General features: G+C 48.5%; 1 protein-coding gene across 1 annotated transcript in view; it reads left to right on the top strand.

The window, feature by feature from the left end:
• MYO18B (myosin XVIIIB) overlaps window positions 1-21,740 on the top strand; it is a 242,026-nt gene that overhangs the window by 140,599 nt on the left and 79,687 nt on the right. Inside the window, exons 33-34 of the mRNA XM_081802559.1 lie at window positions 3,375-3,479; window positions 10,803-10,955. Of these exons, the coding sequence (XP_081658685.1) occupies window positions 3,375-3,479; window positions 10,803-10,955 (258 nt within the window). The remainder of the gene's footprint in view (window positions 1-3,374; window positions 3,480-10,802; window positions 10,956-21,740) is intronic.

Genomic DNA, 21,740 nt, shown 5'->3' with positions numbered 1-21,740 from the left:
CATTTTCCAAAGCTGATTCCTGTTACAGGCTCCCTCGGCGGTCTGTCTGCAGAGACCTCTAGGCTGTAGGGCTTGAGGGCCTGGGTGTTGGAATTCCCAGACTCTTGGTTTGGATCTCTGCCCTTCCACCTTAACAATGGTGCCATCTTGGGAAAGTGATTTAAAAGCCTTCACTGCTACTTAAGTCCATGCTGTTCCTGGACTCCTTGCTCTGTATCCAGCGCTGGTCACTCAGAGCCTGTTTATAAGACACACAAGAAAGCCAATGTCACTGCTTTTCATTGGAGTCATGGAGTCAAGTCATGCTTGGGTCAGGTTTCAATGTCATCAGCTACCAGGTGTGGGGCTATTGGAGGAACCACACAACCTTACTAATAAGCTTCACTGTTCTCATCTGTAAGATAGGATAATGTGACTACTTGCAGGGTCACAGTGAAGACTCAGGGAGATCTCAGATGGGGAAACATTGCAGCAGTTTTGTAATGGAATCCTTGTTTGTTGGAAACTTACAAGCAATAGGGGATTTCCAGCAGTGGGCCCTGCAGAAGAGCCAATGAACCAGCCGGGTGGTTCCCTTGCTCCTGGATGTGATTCGTCCATCCAAGAGAAGGAGGGCATGGGGCCTTGGTGCCCTGCAGAGCCCACAGCCAAGCATCCTCCTGGGCAGGACTGAAGGGCGTCTTGGTGATTGTCAGAACCTCGGCAGGAGATGGGAGTCTCGCTGAGCACATCTTCGGGCAGATCAGACCGCCTTGGTACCCTGCCCTTACTCCAGGGAAGTGTTTGAGAGCTGAGCCCAATCTTCACCCCCCAGTGGTGGATGCTGCTGCATCTGCTGCCTGTCCTGCTCTTCAAATACTCCTTTTGGGGTCCCCCTAAAGCTCAGTCCCTCTGGGGCTTTACATGGATTCATCCCGAGGAATCAAGCACATTCCTTCCCAAACTCCCCAGGGTTGGAAAGAAAGTCAACGATTTTGGACTCATCCAGACCTGTGTGTCCCTGAGTTAAGTCTCAGAACTTCCCTGAGACTCCATTTTCTGATCTAAGACATACAAGCAATGATAGAAAATATTCTGCCCTCCTCTGCTATTGTGAAGAGGAGATAAAAGAATGGGCAGTAGCTTGTAAACTGTAAAGTGCTGGGAGTTTGCATCGAGGGGTCAGTTTCTGCTTTTTCTCCGTTCTTACATATCTGGGAGAAATGAATGGGATTCTTTGAACACCCAGTGAGCACCGTGCACCCAGATGGGTTCTTGTTGTCCATCCGCTTCCTTGCTCCTCTGAAGGATTCTGTGAGGTTTGTGGTCCTGGTTCACAGATGAGAAAACCAGAGTTCAAAATGGTGAAGTGAGTTGCCCAAAGTTACCTAGCGGAGAAGTAGCCAAGCCAGGACTTGAAGCTTAGGTCTGTCTCACTCCCAAGCCCAGTCTCTCACTGAAAATGCTAGATTTAAATTCTTTTTCTTTTGCAAATGTTTGGACCGTGGAAGGCCATTTTAGGAAGCATTGATAGAAGTCAGCCTTGGGCAATGCCGCATCCTAGTGCTTCCTGCACATGAATTTGCCAAAGGCTCTGATAAGTCTTGCACTGAAGAACCCGTTAACTCAGTGGTTCCCACACTCATTCTAGCATGGACTTTCCTCCACCTACATACCCATCACGCCATGGGGAGCCGTCCTGCAGAACACACTCCAGAAAACTTTGCCTGGCTTGATACAGAGTCTTTATTATTTTGTGTATTTTTCAAAATGTGCTTTAGCTTTGCCAGCCTCCACTCTAAAAGCAGATATGAGCAGAGGGCCTTGTGTCTCTCGCTCTTAAAGTTTTGAAATGGACTTGCTTTTTACGTAAGTGGCCATCAACCACTAGTTTGCCCTCCATGGGCCAGGAGATGGAAGCCCTCTGTCCCTGCCCCTATGCCCTTGTGTGAAGGTTGCACAACTTCTGGTGCATTCTAAAAGTGTCTCAAAGCATCATGAGTGCCCTGAGCCAGGGCCCCGATGAGGTGGAGATGTGACCCAGGCCCTCCTGAGGCTTTTGTGTGGACAGATTTATAAAGGGAGAGAGCAAGGTCAGAGAAAAGTACTTTTCTCTTGATGGCAGACACTTGGACTTCATCTAGTGCCTGCTCTGCTCCATTTCTCTCTTGCTGTGGCAGGAAATCAATGGTTTCAGTGACCTGGGTGGGAATGGTGACGGCTGTCTGGGGTGGCAGAAGAGCCAGTGTCAGGAGGTAGAACGCTAACTGCTCTTAGCGGCAAATGATTTAGGAGTAGGGGCCTTAGAACGTCTCTCTGACTCAGTTTGCCCACCTATGCAATAGGGTAATTGATACAGCATGGAAAGGGAGGAAGAAGGGGTGGGCAAGGCAGCATATAGGAGAAGGGCTGGCGGGGAAGAGGGTGTGCAAAGGGGTTATCGTGGGGTATTCACTTTAGTGGAGAACACCTGCCTTTGCTGGGTGATTAGAGAAATCAGAGCCAATGAAATGAAATGAGTTGCCCGGAGCCAAATGTCTTAGTCTGTTTGGACTGCTATAACAGAGTATCACAGACCGGGGCTGAGAGGACAAACATTCATCTCTCGCAGTTCTGGACACTGGGGAGTCCAAGATCAAGGTGCCAGCAGACTGGGCCTCTGGTGAGGGCCCTCCTCCTGGCTTGCACATAGCTGCCTTCTTGCTGTGTCCTCAGGTGGTGGAGAGAGACAGAAGAAGCAAGCTCTCTGCGATCTCTTCTTAGAAAGGCCATGATCCCAGTATGGGGGGCTCCACTCCCCCGGACCTCACCTAAGCCCAGTTATCTCCCAAAGCCTGCGTCTTCAGATAATACTGCGCAGGGGGGTTTAGAATTTCAACATAGGTATTTGGGAGAGACCCCAACATGTAATCCACAACACCGAGTAATGGCAAATGCAAACTTCTTCCTCTTTTTTTTTTTTTAATGGAGTCACAGTCTATTTGATAAAGAAGGTGGCTACATTTTAATATGTTGGGTATAATGTTGCCCAGAGCCTTAAAAAGTCAGAGTGCCAAGATTTGCAACTATTCAGGCAAGGTCATGGCATAGTAAGGAAACAGCTGTTGGGGAGTGGGCAAGGAACTGGGGGGGCGAGGGCTTCACGGTGAGTGGCGGGGGCTCCCCATCATTGGCCAGCTGTCCCCATAATTGTCGGGCTCCCAAGTTCTTAGGCTCCTGAGTTCTCCGACAGAGACACCCACTTCCTAATCGCTAGGGCGGCCTTTGTGGAACAGGGCAAGGGGCTGAGAGCTTCACATCCCGCCCCCCCCCCCCAGATGGTCTCCCTGCCTTGTGGGTTTTGTCCGGATGGAGCTCATTTAGCCTATGTCTGCATCTGCCCTTTGTGCCCGCAGCTCCGCCAGCTCGAAATGCAGCTGGAGCAAGAATACGAGGAGAAGCAGATGGTCCTCCACGAGAAGCAGGATCTGGAAGGCCTGATTGGAACCCTCTGTGATCAGGTAAGAGGGAAGCCCCAGCAGGCGTTTGGGAGAACACATTCCCTGCCTCTAGGCCCTGTTCAGAGAGATGGATCCAAGGGGGAGGACAGCTCAGTAAGTCCTCAGGAAAAGCCAGAGGCCAGTCGGTTCAGCCAGCCTCCACCAGGTCCCCCCAAGTGCCCTCTGGCCCATCAATTCCAGCCCTGTCCACACTCACTGCTCTTCAAAGGAGACCTTCTGGGGTCCACACACAGCAGGGTTCTTGGAAGGACCACGAGAATAAACAGAGTGCGCCTAGCCAGAAGGGACAGACGAGGTCGCCTTGCCTTCAGCAACTGTCGGGGAGGGAGGGTAAGCAGCCCTAGCTTTAAGGGGGTGAATGTGAATGGCGACTGTGTTCACAGCTGGCCTCGTGAGAACAAGACTTCTGCTAGAGGCAGTCAGGCTCAGAGTCGAGCAAATGTAGCTTGAAACCCTCGCTGGGGCCACTTCTGTTACATGGCTTTGGGTGAGCTAATGAACTGCTCTGAGCTTCTGGAGGGCAGAGCCCCGCGGGGAGGTTGCCATGGCTGTATACCAAGGTTTTCAACTGTGGCACTGTGGACATTTCAAGCCACATCGTCCTTTGCTGTAGGGAGGCGGTCCCATGCCCCCTAGGATGCTGAGCAGCATCCCTGGCCTCCACCTACCAAATACCAGCAACATACCATCCCCCCTTCGTTGTGACAACCAGAAATGTCTATAGCCATGACCAAATGTCCCCTGAGCACAAAATTAACCTCCGTCTTTGCAAAAAATTCACGGCTGTAAATAAAAGCAGCCTGCAGAGCCCAGCACCAGCTCCTGATTTCCCAGGTGAGAGGAAGCGCTCCTCCATCGCCCAGATATTCCTTGCCCTGCCTGTGCTGCCACTACGTGAAACCCCAACATCGGAGAGATGCCTGTGGCTTCAATAATTTCTTTTAAAGCCACACAGGAGTGTATTTTAAGGTCTTTGCTTAACGGGCATGCACTGTCTTTTAATTAGCAATGATCTCGCTGTCTATCAGCAGAGTTATTCTTTCTGGTCACAAAGGAATGTGGACCCTTCTTCAAGCCATCGCCCTAGCGATTAGACAAATAGGTGCTCATTATGTATTTTTAAAAATATTTTATTTATTTATTTGACAGAGAGAGAGAGACAGCACAAGCAGGGAGAACAGGAGAGGGAGAAGCAGACTCCCCGTGAGCAGGGAGCCTGACGCGGGGTTCAATCCCAGGACCTCGGGATCATGACCTGAGCTGAAGGTAGATGCTTAACCAACTGAGCCACCTAGGCACCCCTGTATTTTTTTTTTAATTGATTAAGTGAGTGAATCTTAGAGCAGGACCACCATAGCATTGAGTGTCTGGGTTGGAAGCTGAAGGAATCCACAGGAAAGCTTTATCATCTTCCTGCTCTGAATTTTCTAGTATCTCAGCCAAGCAAACCACGCCATTGAGTGCAGAGCCATTGCGGTTACTCTTTCTTTAGCATTAGTGCAAGAGAGCCCAGCCCAATATTTGATTCTAGAATGATAGTGGGAAGTCACCGGGAGAAGGTGGCATTCTATTCAGCATGGTCCACTGGAGGAAACAAAGTAGGTAATCCAGTAAAGAAAGGTTTTTATAGATATTGCTGAAATGAAACATTTTCTGTGGAAACAGAAGGTGACTTGAAATGAATAAAATGCTAATTTCATGTTAGCCACCAAGCTGGAACCTTTAAATAAATGATCACATTTGGTAGTTTTTAATGTTTTATTAAGACATTTGCCAAACACAGGGAAAAGTAGAATGAATAATATAATCAATGCTTATGCACCAAGCACCCAGGGTTCACATAAATTAAAAATCTGCGGTATCAGATTCAGATATTTTTAAGAAAAGAAAACACACTTAAATGTTTGTTTAACATTTGAGTGCCTGGGTGGCTCAGTCGTTAAGCGTCTGCCTTCAGCTCAGGTCCTGATCCCAGGGTGCTGGGATCGAGTCCCACATCGGGCTCCCTGCCCTGCGGGAAGCCTGCTTTTCCCTCTCCCACTCCCCCTGCTTGTGTTCCTGCTCTCGCTATGTTGGTGGCTTTGTTTCCATTCCTAAAGCTCCCACTCCTTCCTCCTCCCTTCTTCCTTGCTCCCTAGAGGAGACTATCATCCTGTGGTTGGAGTATGGAATTCCCTGGCATATGTATTTGAACTTTAACCACATACAGTAACATGATTCTGCAACTTACTTTGTTGCCTTTTGTACCATGTTTGGAGACCACTCCATGATAATATGTGGAGCTCTAATTCATTCATCTTTTTTTTTAAGATTTTATTTATTTATTTGACAGAGAGAGACACAGCAAGAGAGGGAACACAAGCAGGGGGAGTGGGAGAGGGAGAAGCAGGCTTCCTGCGGAGCAGGGAGCCCGATGCGGGGCTCAATCCCAGGACGCTGGGATCATGACCTGAACCAAAGGCAGACGCTTAACGACTGAGCCACCCAGGCACCCCTAATTCATTCATCTTAACTGCTACACAATATTCTTTTTATTTTTAATTCCATTCTTCTGCTGGTGGATATTTAGTTGTTTCTGTTCTAAGACATAAAACTGCCTTGCCTATTCTTACGTATGTCTCACTGTGCACATGGGCAAGAGTTTCTCCAGAGCATGTATATATTTTGAGATTATGTTTTTAGGTGCATCTAAGTTTATTATTGTTTTATTTCCTTAGCAGATTGTTCCTTTGATTATGATATGGTCCCTCTTTTCTCCATGAATGATTTTTGCCTTATTTTATTTTTCTTGATTTCTTTTTTTTTAAAGATTTTATTTATTTATTTGACACAGATAGACATAGCGAGAGCAGGAACACAAGCAGGAGGAGTGGGAGAGGGAGAAGCAGGCTTCCAGCAGAGCAGGGAGCCCGATGTGGGACTCAATCCCAGGACCCTGGGATCATGATCTGAGCCGAAGGCAGATGCTTAATGACTGAGCCACCCAGGCACCCTTGCTTGATTTCTTTTAGTTAGTTTGCCTGCAAGACCTTATTTATTTATTTATATATTTTTTAAAGATTTTATTGATTTATTTGAGAGAGTGAGAGAGTGCACGAGCACAAGAGGGGAAAGGGGCAGAGGGAGAGGGAGAAGCAGACTCCCCACTGAGCAAGGAGCCCAACATGGAGCTCGATCTCCCAACCCTGAGATCATGACCTGAGCCGAAGGCAGACACTTAACCCACTGAGCCACCCAGGCACCCCTGGCAAGACCTTTTTTAAATCCCTTCATGTTCAACCTTTCCAAATGTGTGTGTGTGTGTGTGTGTGTTGTTTAATTCAGTGTTTTAGTCTCAATTTTTTTTTTTTAAGATTTTATTTATTTATTTGACAGAGAGTGAGAGAACAAACTGGGAGACAGAGGGAGAGAGAGAAGTAGGCTCTCTGCTGAGCAGGAGCCTGATGTGGGACTCAATCCCAGGACTCTGGGATCATGACCTGAGCTGAAGGCAGCCGTTTAACCGACTGAGCCACTCAGGCGCCCCAGTCTCAAACTTTTTATAGGAGAATCTAATTCATTTACATTTAGTGGAATGACTGATATATGTGAAGTTATTTATATTCTCTTATTTTGTGTTCAGTATTTGTTGGCTTATTGTCCCCTTTCTTTTCTTCTTCTTTTATTCCTTTCTTGCTTTTGAAGTTTTTTTAATATTAAAGATTTTTATTTATTTATTTGAGAGAGAAAGAAAGAGAGAGAGTGCACAAGCTGGGGGAGGAGCAGAGGGAGAGAGAGAGAATCTCAAGCAGACTCTGTGCTGAGCACAGAGCCCAGTGTGGGACTCAGTCCCAGAACCCTGAGATCATAACGAGCTGAAGCCAAGAGTCAGATGCTTAACTGGCTGAGCCACCTAGATGCCCCATAGATAACTATTTAATTGTAGTTTTTTGTAACATACTGTATTTGATTTTTACAACAATTCTGTGGGAAAGGTATTATTAGTTCCTTCTTATAAGTGATAGAATTGAGGCTCAAAAGCTAAAGCAAATTGCTCAAGATCATATAGCTTGTTAGTGGCCTAAGTGGATTTGTAATGGAGTCTGTATTATTTGAAAGCCTGTATTTTTAAAATCTAGCACTGTGCTGCTTAAAAATGGTTAAGGTCCATTTAATTAGAAACAACGTTTTTTTGACCATGTTTGATTTTTTTCAGAATGTTATCCATTCTCTCTCTTAGCCTCAATCTCCCCATCTATAAAGTGGTTGATTATCCTTACCAGCATTTCAAGATTATATTTTTAAAGTGCTCAGAGAGATCCTTGACGACAGACATTTAACAACTGCCCCAGACAATTTGGCTTTATGATAAATGGTGAAACAGTTGAGATTTGAATACGGTTGTCCACAACAACACTAAACATCATTTAGATTTATTGGTTAATTATTCACTAGCTTTATCCAAATTTGGATCTTTGCGCTACAGAATGCAAACTTGCGGGATGACATTTATTTCCCATTAACCTAATGAGCTCTCCCTCTCTCTTTTTTGCTCTCCTCTCCTGTATCAATTCATTATGAAGGGGAGGGTGACTTGTCTGAGGTTTTTGTTGTGAGTTGGGTTTGCAAAGATCCCTCTGGAAAGGAGACAGATAGCAGCATTTTCAGGGTCTTCCTGGCAGGGATGGTGGTAATATCTGAGCCATGGTCAGTGCCAACATCAAGGAATGTCCCTGATGCCAACCTGCCCTGCAGGAGAATGAATGCTCTTTATACTCTGGGATGTGTAAAGAGCAAGAACAGATAAAAAAGAAAAAAATAAGAGAGATGCTGAGTATGCTGCTTGAATGCAATCATGGTAACGAACCTGGGCTCAAATTAGTGAATCATGATTCAGGTTCCCCTAAGGCACTACGGTGCAGTGGTTAAAGACTTTGCATTCTAATGCTGAGCTGCCTGGGTTCAAATCCCCGCTGCATAGCCACGCCATCACCTTGAGTAGATCACTTACTCTATGTCAATTTCACCAGCTCTGCCTCCATTTTCCCATGACAGTACGTAAGAGTCTCACCTTGCTCACAAGACATGAGCTGGCCCCAGGTAACTTCTCTTGCTCTGTGATCTGCCCCACCTCCATGTTTTATGCCCTCATGCTAATCACTGGAACCAGAGGCACCAGACTTTCTCAGCCCTCTGTCTTTGCTCATGGCATGGCTTCTTCTTGGAATGTTCTTCCCATACCTCACCTGGCTCCCACTTACCTAAGATTCTTCCTGATCCCATCTAAGCCTGAGCTGGCTGATGTTCCTGTCTGTTTCCATAACACCTTCCCTTAAATTAAAGAGCAAAACCTACCTCTTTTATCATCCATTTCACTGAAATCACCTCTTTCCAGTCAGGACAACTGGATTCCTATCATCCGAACTCTGCCACTCGGTGGAGGCAGGATCTTGGGCCAATTACTTCCTGCTCTGTAGGCTTCAGCTTCATCATCTGTAAAATGGGAACTGTAATACTACACACCTCATAGATTCTTCATGGGGACCAAACGTGTTAACTCCCATAAAGGGTTTAGAACAGTGTCTGACACTTAGAAAGCTCTCTATAAATGTAAGCTATTTCTGCTTTTATAAAGGCAATAGAAATTATAATGTCTATTTTTAAGAGATTGTCACAGGAGTTAAATGTAATAACATGTGACGAAGGGCCTGGCATAATGTCCAGTTCTGATCTCAGCTCAGCAGGTGAGATTATGTTATATATATATGTATATATGTATACACACACACACACACACACATATAGGACCAACATTTAAAACTTAAAGCAATACCTTTGAGAACAAAGAGGCTAGATCTGAAGAACCAACTCATTTTTCAAAGAATTCCAAACTGGGAGCGGAGAAATAGTAATGCAGAATCTAGAGGAGTGCGTTCTAGGTCATCAGACAATACTCATAATTCTTTATATTTATAAAGCGCTTGACAGCATATGAAGTGTTCTCTGGTCCATTATCATGCCTGATCCTTGTCTTATCTCAACTTGGAGGATGGAGTTTTTATTTTTTTTACCTTGTTTTTATAGGTGAGTTGCCTTGGGTTCAGAGAGGTGACCCCATGCAGCCATACACCCCTCTGCTAGCAAATGGCGAGCCAGGGTTTAGAACTTGGGCCACCCCATTCCAAACCCCACCTTCTTTCTAGAATATTCCAGGGCATTGGGAGCATCCCAGGAAATGGTTCTGGAAAGGCACAGGTATCCAGGTGTGTAGAAATTGGGTCCTGTGGCTGACACACCTACACCGCGTTTTCTTGAAAACTCCCATCTGATCGACGGTGCCATGTTCTCTCCGCTGGTCTCCTGAGGAGGCCAAGAAGGGGGCTGTTCGTTTCTTTCCGAGTTTCAGAGATGCTCAGATGGTGCTTTTCCCATCAGCGCCACTTCTAGGGGAGACCACGGGCTGTCAGTGTTTCGTTTCGGGCCTCTGGGGTGATCTTGCACCTGACTCCGCTCACCTCAGCCTGTACTGTCAGCCCCTGGGGGTTGTCGCCCTCCTGGCGCTGAGTCTAGGATGTGGCTTCTGCAGGAGCCACTGGACAGCTACCCACTTGGAGGGCCTACACATTCAGGATGCTGGGGGAAGGAAGGCGCTCGCTTCTGGGTTGCATCCCTCTGCAGAAAATGGCCTCGCGCCTTAACCTGGCAAAGGAGACCAGCTCAAGGGACAGAAAAACTTGATTTAGACGTCCAAAAACAGTACAGCTGTTTTTAATACTATTTACTGAGGTGCAACGTACATGCTGGGAAGCATAGTGTACCCCACTCTAGGGCTCAGTGAATTTGCATGAACACAGATGAAGCACCCACAGGAAGAGCATGAATAGTCCCTCAGGAGTCTCCGGCCCTATCCAGTCTCAGCCCCGGCTGGGTAATTGCTGTCCTCACTTCGGTCACCAGAGGGCCTCGCCCGAGCTGTAGGCTCTTACAAGGTGAGGAGAGGCCATATGGATGACACGAGTGCAAAAGGTGAGACCCAGTGACTTTGGATGTCTCCAGGCTGTGAAAACAGCAGTGAGCGCAGCTCATATTCGTGTGCCTTTACTATGAGTCAGGCCTTCGGCTAAACACCAGCTTAATTCCCATAGCAGTCCCATGTGGTTGATGCCATTCCCATTTTGCAGATGTGGAAACTGAGGCTCAGGGAGGAGAAGGGTCTTGTCCAGGGTCCCACAGTGTGAGAGGCAGGGGCAGGATTTGAAGCCAGGGAAGCGTGGTTCTGGGGAACTCGGACCCTGTCCAATGCTCTGCCGTCTTAGCTCACAAGAGCCTTCCCTTGGCTTCCAGATCGGCCATCGAGACTTTGACGTGGAGAAGCGTCTTCGGAGGGACCTCAGAAGGACTCATGCGCTATTGTCAGACGTGCAGCTCCTTCTGGGGAGCATGGAGGATAGCAAGACGTCGGTCAGCAAGGAGGAGCTGGAGAAAGTGCACAACCAGGTTGGTGTCATGGGGGCCCCTTAGGACCAGGCTGGGGGGGGGATGCTGCAGCCGGCCAGGGGACGGTGGCTCTTGGTCCCAGGTATGGGTGTGGCCACATCACCGACTTTCACAGACCTGCATGGAGATTGGAGACACTGAGGGGCTGGGCGGGTCACACGGAGGTGGTCGATGAGGAGCAGGGGTTTATAAGGGATGGACGAGTTCAGTTCCCTTCCTCAGGGCTGAGGCAGAATGCATCTCAAGGACGTGGGCAGATCGGGGGCCTGGGGCAGGATGGCTGCGTGCGGCGCATGAGCGTGTGTGTGTGCATGGATGTGTGTGGTGGCCGCCTAGGCTGAGTATGAAACAAACAGTAATCGTGCTCTTAAAGCAGAGCTCGAACCACCACCACCACCAACAGCACCGATTAGAACGGTAATGATGTTGATCTCTGGCTGTCACCTTCAGGAGCGCCCACCATGTCCCACTTATGCTGTACAGGATGGCCCATCGAGTTCCCTGGAGAGCCGAGGGAGACGGCAGAGAGGGGAGGAGACCCACCCAGAGTCACACAGCTAGAAAGTGTCAGAGCCAGGATTCGAACTCAGGGCTCCACCCTCCCCGGCTGCCTCAGAGGAGGACCAGAGGCGGGTGGGCGGTGAGGCCAGGCAGAAGCCAAGGACCTCCAGAGGTGGGACGGGCTCGGGCTGGGCCAAGTGCAGACGGCGCGGCCCAGGGCGGCAGGTGTTGAGAGATGTGAATGGGTCCGATCCCGCAGCGGGGTGGGGGACCTGGGGAGCGAGGTCCCAGAGCGGGGACTCAAGACTTTGTTTCCTGTGCCCGCGGGGAGCTGGAAACAATGCAGGGAAGCTCAGAGCCCCAGTGGGGATGTTGCTCGCATGCTTCTAACCCACGCCTCCTGCGGATAAAACCATTTGCACCAAAGCCAGGTGTGGGGAGATGGAAGGCATTTCCTGCTGCCTTCACCACCTCACCTTCTCAGAGTGTTGCCTTCCCTTCTTCCTCCTTCTCTGGCCTTCTCTCATGAGGCCTCAGGCCTGCCACGTGGGCTGTGCGCATGTGTATCTTCACAGAGATTATCCCCAGAAGCTCGGATGGGTTATCTGTACTTTTTGTACTCTCAGGCAAAACTGTATACTTCCTGATGGCAAGACTATGCTTTATTTGTGTCTCATGATGCCTGTCCAGTTCACTGTGCATAATAAATACTGAATAAACGCCTGCCTGTTGAATTCAATGGACTCACTCACCTAATGAGGAAATGAAGGAACAGAGAGGGTGAGAGATTTGCCTGAGGTCACACAGCCAGTGAAAGGCAAAGCTGGGCCTTGAACCCACATTCCCTGACTCACCTGGGTGACTCAGTCGTTAAGCGTCTGCCTTCGGCTCAGGACATGATCCCAGAGTCCTAGGATCAAGTCCCACGTTGGGCTCCCCGCTCTTCGGGAAGCAGGAGGCAGCAGAGTCTAGAAACTGGATCTAGAGGCTTCTTCACTTCCTGTCTCTGGTGTCAGTTTCCCATCTGTAAAATGAAAGATTTCAGGTAGAGATTATAGCCTATGGGAGAAACCCCCTCCTTTTTTTTTTCCAAACTAAATTCTAGGCTTGATTCAGATTTTGTGAGTTTCTCCATTAATTCTTTTTCCTGTTCTGGGACCCATCCCAGGGCATGACCCTGTGTTTGCTTGTCCTGCCTGCCCAGTCGCCTCTGGTCTGGGGCAGTTTCCCAGTCCTACCTTGCTTTTCATGACCTTGACAGTTTTGAGGAGTACCGGCCAGGTATCCTGGAAAGCATCCCCCTAATCTGGGTTTGTGTGATGCTTTTCTCATGATTGGACCAATTTGGTGGGTTTTTGGAGAGAATAGCCCAGAAGCTCAGAGGGGCTCTTCTCTCTCCATCATTCTCTGATTTTTAGCAGTTTCTTTGTTTAGTGGCCATGCTCTGCTAGGGTGACCGACCATCCTGGCTTGTCCTTGATGGTCCCGGTTTTAGGGCTCAAAGTCCCATGCCCTGGGACAAACCAGGACAGTTGATCACTCTGTTCTCTTCATGGCCATGTCAGGAAACTAGAATCACCTGGGCTTCAGTGCGTCCCCTCACTCAATCCTCATACCCTCTCATATGTGCCCATTTTACAGATGGGGAAATCCTGTTGAGAGCTGGAAAGTGACGTGCCCAAGGCAGCACAGCAGCTGAGTGGCAGAGCTGGGATTCATATCCAGGACTCATGATTCTAAGTGTAGAATCTAGGGGTTCTTTTGCCTGTCTGTTTGGCTGTTCACGTGTGTGGAAGACCCTTAGCCTTTTGACTTGCCTCACGTGGGCAGAGTTATCGGAGCCCCTGGTCAGGGGCCAGGACTCTTGGGTTCACGCAGCCCCCTTGCTCTTCCTGCCTCCCCCCAAATGTTCCTAGTGCCACAGCCTCCCAGCGTCCCCCTCCCTACAGGTGATTGTTCTTGAAAAGGAACCATGATGGTTTTGTTGCTTCTTCTTCTTCCTTTTTTAAGTATTCATGAGAAACCTCCCTCTGCAGGGTTAAAATGTGTGTTCTTGAAAAATAGTGGTATTTAATGAAGGCGCCTCGAGCTGAATCAAAGAGCTTCATTCTTCTGAAAGTCCTTCTTCCCCGTCTCTGCATCCGGCTCCTATCAAAGGGAATTCACAACCTTGGCTTTCTGTTGCTGTTGTCATGGAAATCGTTATAAGGATGGGATCGCATGGACCAGAGGTCAGGGTACAGTTGCTTCGGCTGCCAGGACACGTGTCCCGGATGCCAGAGTCAGAGCTAATCAAATAAAGCGGTGATGACATTGGGCATCACTGTGTTTTCTCTCCCAGCGAAGGTATTTGTCCTTTACCTGAAGGCTCCAGGGACAGAGGTGGGGAGAGCAGACAGGAGGGGACAGGGAGAGGGAGCTAACTTCGCTGCCATCTGTGCCCTAAGTGCTGGGTTGGACACTGAACAACTTCATACATTCCTTCCTTCCTTCACTCATTCATGATTCATGAGGCACCTACTGTGTGTCAGGTGATGTGCTCCATCTAGGTGTGTAAATGGTTAGTCAGAGAGGTACCCTCCCTCGTGAAACTTACATCTTTTTTTTTTTTTAAAGATTTTGTTTATTTATTTGACAGAAAGAGACACAGTGAGAGAGGGAGCACAAGCAGGGAAAGCAGGAGAGGGAGAAGCAGGCTTCCCGCCGAGCAGGGAGCCCGATGCGGGGCTTGATCCCAGGACCCTGCGATCATGACCTGAGCCGAAGGCAGATGCTTAACCGACTGAGCCACCCAGGCACCCCGAAACTTATATCTGATGGCAAAGAAGACAAGCAAAGAGTGATACAAATACGTAGAAACATCCCACACCTTAATATGGGTATTAAAGGAAATAAACAAGGTTCTGGAATAAGGACTTACAAGGGGTCTCGTGTAGCTTGGGTGGTCAGCTAAACTACCTTGGGAGAAGGAGAAGAAGGCAGGGACCCAAACGTATAGGACCCAGAAGGTTTGGATTTTATTCCAAGGGCCATGCGAAGCCATTGGGAGGTTTCGAACAGAGAGTGACATAATCTGATTGATGATTTAGAGGATCGCTCTTCTGTGTGGAGAATGGCTGGGGAGGGGATGATGATGCCATTAGGAGGCAATGGACCCTTCCAGGCTGGAGGAAATGGTCATCTGGGTTAAGTGGTGAGGATGCTGGCTAGAAGGGACAAACTTGGGGCTGGTTTGAAGGCTATGGGACTTGTGGATGTCTGGTGGCAACAGTAAGTGCTCACCATCACTGCAGGAGGGGGTATTTCTATTTTTGACTCATTTAACCAATAAAGAAACCATCTGAGTAACTTACCCAAGGGCACCCAGCAATATATGTCTGAAAGCTTCAGATGCCAACAGTTCTGCGCCTGCGCAACTTGGTTGGTATAATCCCTATTATTCCTACTAACATTTGGACCTATTATGTTAACATAACACCTACTATGTACCAGGGTTTTCCTTGGTGTCTTGGGATCCCCAAACTTGGCTGTACATTAGATAACTTAAGCATCGTTTAAAAATCACAGGTTCCGGATCCCACTCGCAGATAGTCTTTTCTTTCTTTTTCATTAAGTCTGGGTTGGCACCCGGTATCTACCTTTCTAAACCATCCTATCAGAGGATTCAATTGGGAATCGAGGGCCTCGTTTATCTCTCAAAACTCCCTTTCAAGTTCGGTGGCAGCGTGTCCATTTTGCAGATGAGAAAACTGACAGTGAGTTTATGTTAGTGTGACGGATCTTTGTTCTGCAGTTTTAAAATGAATTAAATTTGAGTCCAGAGGACTGGATCTGGCACTTGCTAATCTTGTGACTTTTGGTGTGTGACGTGACCTCCCAGAGACTTTTTCTCAAAGTGGAGAGTTCTCCTGCTGGCCCAGTGCTTGTGGGGGGCTGTTGAGGTCAGGCCAGCGAGGGTCTTCAGGAACAGTGAACACTCCCAGCAGCCCTTGCAGCTCGCTAACCTCGGTGCTGGAGAACCCAGAGGAAGGTTTCCTCTCTCAAGGCACGGATGAGGGAATTGTTTGAATGCCCCTGTTAAAGAACTATTTGCATTCAGCAGATACTGATACGGTCGCCACTCTGGGACAGATTGGAGGCCAGGCTGCGGGGATAAGGAGTAGACCATACGGTCCCTTCCCTCAAGGAGGCTCCCTCCCAGTCTGCAAGAGGCAGACCGAGGAGCAGACTCGTGCCAAGCAGACTGATAAGCTCCTTACTGGGGAGAAGGGGGAGGTGGCAGTTAGCTAAAGAGGATGCCTGGAAGCTGGTGGCTTCTGCTGTCTCTTTAAAGGTGGAAATGAATTGCTGGTTGGGGGGAGGATGCCAAAGAGCATAAAGGGATAGAGGCACGTGGAGACAGGGAGTATATGCCTCCTGACAGGGTATTGCTGGAGTATCAAGTGTGCGGGGGTAAGAGCAGAGAGGGTGATGTTGGTAGTTGAGACTGGAGCTGGCTCAGGAATGGTTTGGTGATGGGGAGCCATGGAGAGTTACAGAGCAGAGATGGGTGTGGTCAGAAGTGCTTGTAAGACATGGCAGGATTCCAGGTCCCAGCGGAAGCCCTGATGTACCTGGTGCCAGGCTGAACCAGCAGCATGGGAGAGTTCCCTTAGACAGATTATCTTCCAGAATCTCTGGATGCTGCCCTTGCGGACAGGCATCCTCTCTGCCCCTTGCCCCACCATCTAGAACCCCAAGGGAATTATTTGGCTCTTTCCACCCAGTTTCCCTCCATGGGGAGCCTTGGCTATATCTCAGATTACACCTGCGGCTGGAGACCCTTGCAATAAAACATGGAATACGCCTAGAGGCAAGGTAGACCCTCTAGGATCCAAATCCTGCCTCCGTGACCTAATTAGAAACTCGAAGACAATGATTTTTAAAACGGAGAGCTCCCCACTAGCTCCCGTGTCCCCCGTCACAGGTGTTGGCTGATGGAAGACAGGTTTCTGGGCACACAGTTTCACAAGACCTCGCGGAACAGGTAGACAAGGCAACGTGAGGGGTTGCTTGGATTCGGATGACACCTGTTCTTTAGGAGCCAATTACTAATTAATTCCCATGGAATGTTTCCATTGGAAACACACTAATCTGGAGACAGAAGCAATCCCAACAACGAAGATCTGTAATTGAGATAATCACCGTGCATAAATAACATCTGTGAGAAGCAGATACACGCACCTGACTTCCTACGGGAAAGTGGAAGATGTTTTCTCCAGGGCGGTGGTTGCTTTTTTTTTTTTTTTTTCCCCCTTTCATTTGATTCATGCCTTTGACCTTTGTCTCTTCCCCAAAGGAAATATGGTATTCGCCTTTTGTTAAATGGAGGCCCCTTCCCCCGCTCAGCTCTTGCATTTACTTACTTAAAGCCGGGGAGGGCCGGGGGGCCATGTTCACACCTTCCTGCAGAGCACAAAGCTCTCACCTAGTCTTCGTACCCCTAAATAGCTCCTCAGTCTGTCCCCTCCCTTCTCCCCCTTATCAGCCAACACCTGGAGCTCTCATCTGGGGTTCTGTCATGTCTGCTGGCCTCTGGCCTTGTCCAAGCCATCTTAACTGCCACCTGATCTTTGGAGAGAGAATTTGGGGGTGGGGAGGGGCAAAGGGAGAGAGAGGATCCCAAGCAGGTTCCACGCACAGCCCTGAGATCATGACCTGAGCCAAAATCAAGTGTCGGACACGCAAACGACTGAGTCACCCAGGTGCCCCTGGAGAGAGAATTTTTTAAACTCATGTACAGTCTTGGCTCTTTGTGGTCAGGATCCACCAGTGGCTTCCCATTGCCCTCAGAATACAGTGCGGGTTCCTCAAGGTGACCTTTATGGATGCAGAGTCTGGCTCCCATGCTCCTGACACTCCTGACCAGCCGCTAAGAGACAGTTTGGGGTCCCTCACACCTGTCCCACCTGTCCCACCTTTGCCCAAGCTGTGCCCTCTCACTTCTGCCCTCTGAAACCTCTTCACCTGCAAAAGATCTAGTTCTCTTCTGAGCTTGGGTTTGGGTATTGTCTCTGGGAGCCATCTCTGACCCCCACAGGGGCTGCGTGAGGGCCCACTTCCCTTGTCTCACTGTCTCCTGGGTTTAGATCTAGAACAGTACACATCAGTCTCTCACAATCACTGCCTTTGCTTGCCTGGGTCCCCCGTTTACCTTCCAGCTCCTTTAAAGGCAGGGACTGGACTAAGTACAAGTACCAAGAGGCTTGTACAAAGTCACAAAGGCATTAAGAGATGAAGGTGGGAGTTGAACCCACAGACTTCAGTAGCTATGAGTTTAGTATGTGCTACGTCAGACCACGAATGTATCTCCTGTTGGCCCTCTGCCCCCTCTGGGCCCTCACACCCCTTTGGAAAGCCCCAGATGCTCCTGTAGGCTCAGCTTCTGTGTTCTTTCTGGTTGGCCCATTGGGCCTGGTGTGTCGTCTACATGATGAACTCCCAGCCATGGTCAGGCAACAGCCCGAGCTCCCACTGCTAGTGCTCGGAAGACTGATAACACTTGCCTCCTCCCCAGTGCCTTTAGACGGGACGTTTGTCACCCCGTGTCACCCATACTTCCATGAGACATTGAAAATAATGAATCCGCTCTGGGAAGATGACTCTGATGGGAGTCTTTTGTGTGAGTGAGCACCTTTGGAACGCTTCTCTCCAGCCAGGAACCACAGGACAGGTGGCCTGGGTATTTTATTTGAAGACTATTTTTTTTTTTCCTTTTTAAAGATGATGTGGGAGTGAATTGATTCAATATTAGCATAACCTCCTGTCAGAGGAGATAAAAACCGAAGTGTAATTGGGTGAGAACATGGTTATCGAGGGCCTGTTCACCCCACAAATATTGACACTTCCAGTGCTGTTATAAATGAAGTGGGGGATGGCTGGTTTCACTATAGGCAGGGAGTGATGTCTATACGTCTCCCCAAAAGGACCTGTTACCATTGAGCGCTGTGGAGGGCCAGGCCCTAGAGCAGCCAGCCATCCACCAGGGCGATCATAGTCATCTTAACAATGAGGATATTGGGGTGCCTGGATGGCTCAGTCGGTTAGGCGTCTGCCTTCGGCTCAGGTCATGATCCCAGGGTCCTGGGATCGAGCCCCGCATCGGGCTCCCTGCTTCTCCCTCTGCCTCTGCCCCTCTCCCTGCTCATGCACTCTATCTCTCTCTCTGTCAAATAAATAAATAAAATCTTAAAAAAAACCAAAAACAACGAGGATATCGATGGCAAGCAACCGTTGTTTACGCTGTACCAGACATGGGGCCAAGCAGTTAGATGCCATGACTTAATTTGAGCCCCTCAACCACTTGAATGTAGTGAACACCGCGTGAGCATGGCCTTTTCTATTTGGGGCCAGAGTGTAGGAGTGGGTCTGCATACCGCAGGTGCTCTGCGGATGAGTAGGGACTCACAGGATGGGCCCTGAATCTCCCTGGGAAGCAGCTAATATTATGCTCCTTGTATGTAGGAGGAAGCTCAGCATACAGGAGACTTGCCCAAAGTCACAGGGTTGGGGAGGAACTGGTTTTTTTGTTGTTGTTGTTTTTTTTTTAAATAACGTATTTTGAAAGAATTTCAAACTTAAAGTGGCAAGAATAGTTCAGAGGATCCGTGTTTAGCCTTCATTTAGATTCATCAGTCTGTAACATTTTACTGCATTTGCTTTATCATCCTCTCTCCAAATTATCTTTTTCTAAATTATCGGGAAAAGACTTACAAACATGATGCCCTTTTGCTCTAATCAGAATGGGAAATTTCGCACTGATAACATGTTTTCTAATCCGGGGGTCAATGAACTATGGCCCACAGGCCAAATCCAGCTCAAACCAACAGCCTGTTTCTTGTTGTCTGTTTTTGGTTTTTGTTTTAATCACAGCCTGAGAGCTCAGAATTGTTCTCATATTTTTAAGTGGCTACAATTTAAAGTGATTAGGTAAATATAGTACCTACCTATATATATATATCTATCCTTCATTTTTTTTTCTCTTGGCCTGCAAAGCCAAACGTATTTATTCTCTGGTCCCTGAAGAAAAAGTTTGCCGACTCCCAATCTTATCTGCCGATGATGCAGATGTTGCCTATTACCCCAATAATGTTCTTTGTAGCGGTTTTTCTCCATGTTCAGGATCCAACCCGGGATGCAAAAGCGCTTGCATTCAGTTTTCACGATGCTGTAGATCCTCAGTCTCTCTTTCTCTGTATTTTTAGATGCTGACATTTTGGGAGGGTTCAGGCCAGTTGTGTTTGCTTTTCCATTCGGGGAAACTGGAATTTTAACCCCTTGTCTTTGTAATTCCAGAACCTTTGGATGTTGTGCAGGTCTGAGGGTGTTCCCAGGACATAGGACTTCTGATTTTAAAACCAGAAAAGTCCCAGACAAACGGGGGGGAGTGGCCCATCGTAGGATCAGCGTTGCTAGCACTGAGTAATTGTGAGGAAGATCAAGGAAGGTGCCCATAGGTTTAGGGGAGAAGGTGATGAGCCAGATGCTAGCTTGAGTGCCTTTTCTCGATTATCTGCTCATGTTGCTTCTCAAATGAATTCTTACCAACCACTTGTTCTGGCCTGGGCCTTGCCTTTTTTTTTTTCTCCATTGATGCATACAAGACTTACTGATATTATTGTAAGTAGTAGCTGGTCATCTTCCTTGCTATTTCTGAGACTATGTCATGATTGAGCCATTTTGCTGTTGATGGACACGTAGGTTGTGCCTGGATTTTGGTGATTAGGAATACAGCTACGGTGCCCGTTTTCTTCCCCGTGTTATTTTATTTGGGAGGGAGGCGTGCGTGTGTGCATCTCTGTAGGGTATAGACCTAGAAGTGTAGTATCTGTGGGTCACGGTACACATGTTCTTTAACTGTGGTGGAGGTAGCCACATGGTTCTGCCAACTGTCTGTAGACGCTTTTACTCCAGCCAGCAGGGTATGCGGCCCACCGGTGTCCCATTCCAGTCAGCCCCTGGGTTTGTTCGTTACTCACATCTTAGCCATTCTGCAGGAGGAGGCATCTTGAGGTTCCGTTTTGCCTCTCCCTGACGAGTGAAGAGGCGGATCACCTTTTCAAAGAAGATCGGCCATTTGGAGAGCTACTTCTGCCTGATGAAGCCGTATGTTCGTCTTTCAAAGTGTAGGCTACTTTTCTTAGTGATTTGTAGGCTATTCTGGGTGTAAGCTCTTTGCTAGTTATGTATCTTGCGAATACTTTGTCTTGCTTTGGGGACAAACTTTGGGGTATACTTCTGCCTTCTCTTAGCTGTGTCATTTTATGAACAGAAGCTCTGAAGAGTAAGGTAACCCACTTGGTCAGTCTCAGTTAGATATCTTGGAATCCAAATTTAAAATCACTTGGTCAGGCTGAGAGTGTTCTGGTTAGCTGCATGTTCTAGTTAAGGGAGCGTGGTGGCACAGGATGGCAAGAAGCTCAGCCCCCCTACCGGAGGCTCAACCCTGGACTCAAGATCCAGCCCCTGGAGGTTTGCTGAATGAGTCTGAATGAGAGTGGTCACTCTCCCTAGCTGCTTCATTTCCTCTGGCAGGGGAGGGTCTGCCCACGTGGCCTGCCCCTTGTCCTTCCTGTGGAGTTGGCTGTCTGGACACTGGCCAATGTCTGGGTCAGAGCCCTGTGCTCGGGAGGAGCCGGGGAGTGACCAGGCATCGGGTGGCTTCCCCTCCAAGGGGGTGTTCGGGGTTGGCTCAGGTAGCGTGGGCTGCAGACTTAGGCAGCACCCCCGACCAGGACATGTTAGTGATTCGCTGAGCTGACCCTTTTCCCCTGGATCCCTCAGTGTTATGTCGTGGAGCCCTTACCATGTGAGGACCCAGAGCAAGCCCCAGGTGGCCTCTGGGCGCCTGCCGTCTAGCAAGAAGACAGACAGGGAGGCACTCAGCCACTGCGCTATTTAGGGGAGCCATGGGGCACTGGGGCAACGGGGTGTTGGAAATATGATAAAAATGGGGGCGTGGTAGAATGGGAACAGGGAGGGTGTTTTATGTGTATTTTATCCTGCTTTTCCAAGGTTTGTTTTTGTTTGTTTGTTTGTTTTTCTTTCTCTCTTTGGAGAACTTCAGTATTCTCCAAATCCACTGCCACCAGAGGGAAGCCAGGAAGGAAATTTTTTTTTTTTTTTTAATTCTTATGTTAATCCCCATACATTACATCATTAGTTTTAGATGTAGTGTTCCATGATTCATTGTTTGTGCATAACACCCAGTGCTCCATGCAGAACGTGCCCTCCTCAATCCCCATC

This window comes from Leptonychotes weddellii, chromosome 13 (assembly GCF_054177405.1).
Source record: "Leptonychotes weddellii isolate Sample4059 chromosome 13, ASM5417740v2, whole genome shotgun sequence".
In the NCBI taxonomy this organism is placed as follows: domain Eukaryota; kingdom Metazoa; phylum Chordata; class Mammalia; order Carnivora; family Phocidae; genus Leptonychotes; species Leptonychotes weddellii.
Note: the sequence above shows the minus strand (reverse complement) of the source record. Positions and strands in the feature narration are given on the sequence as shown.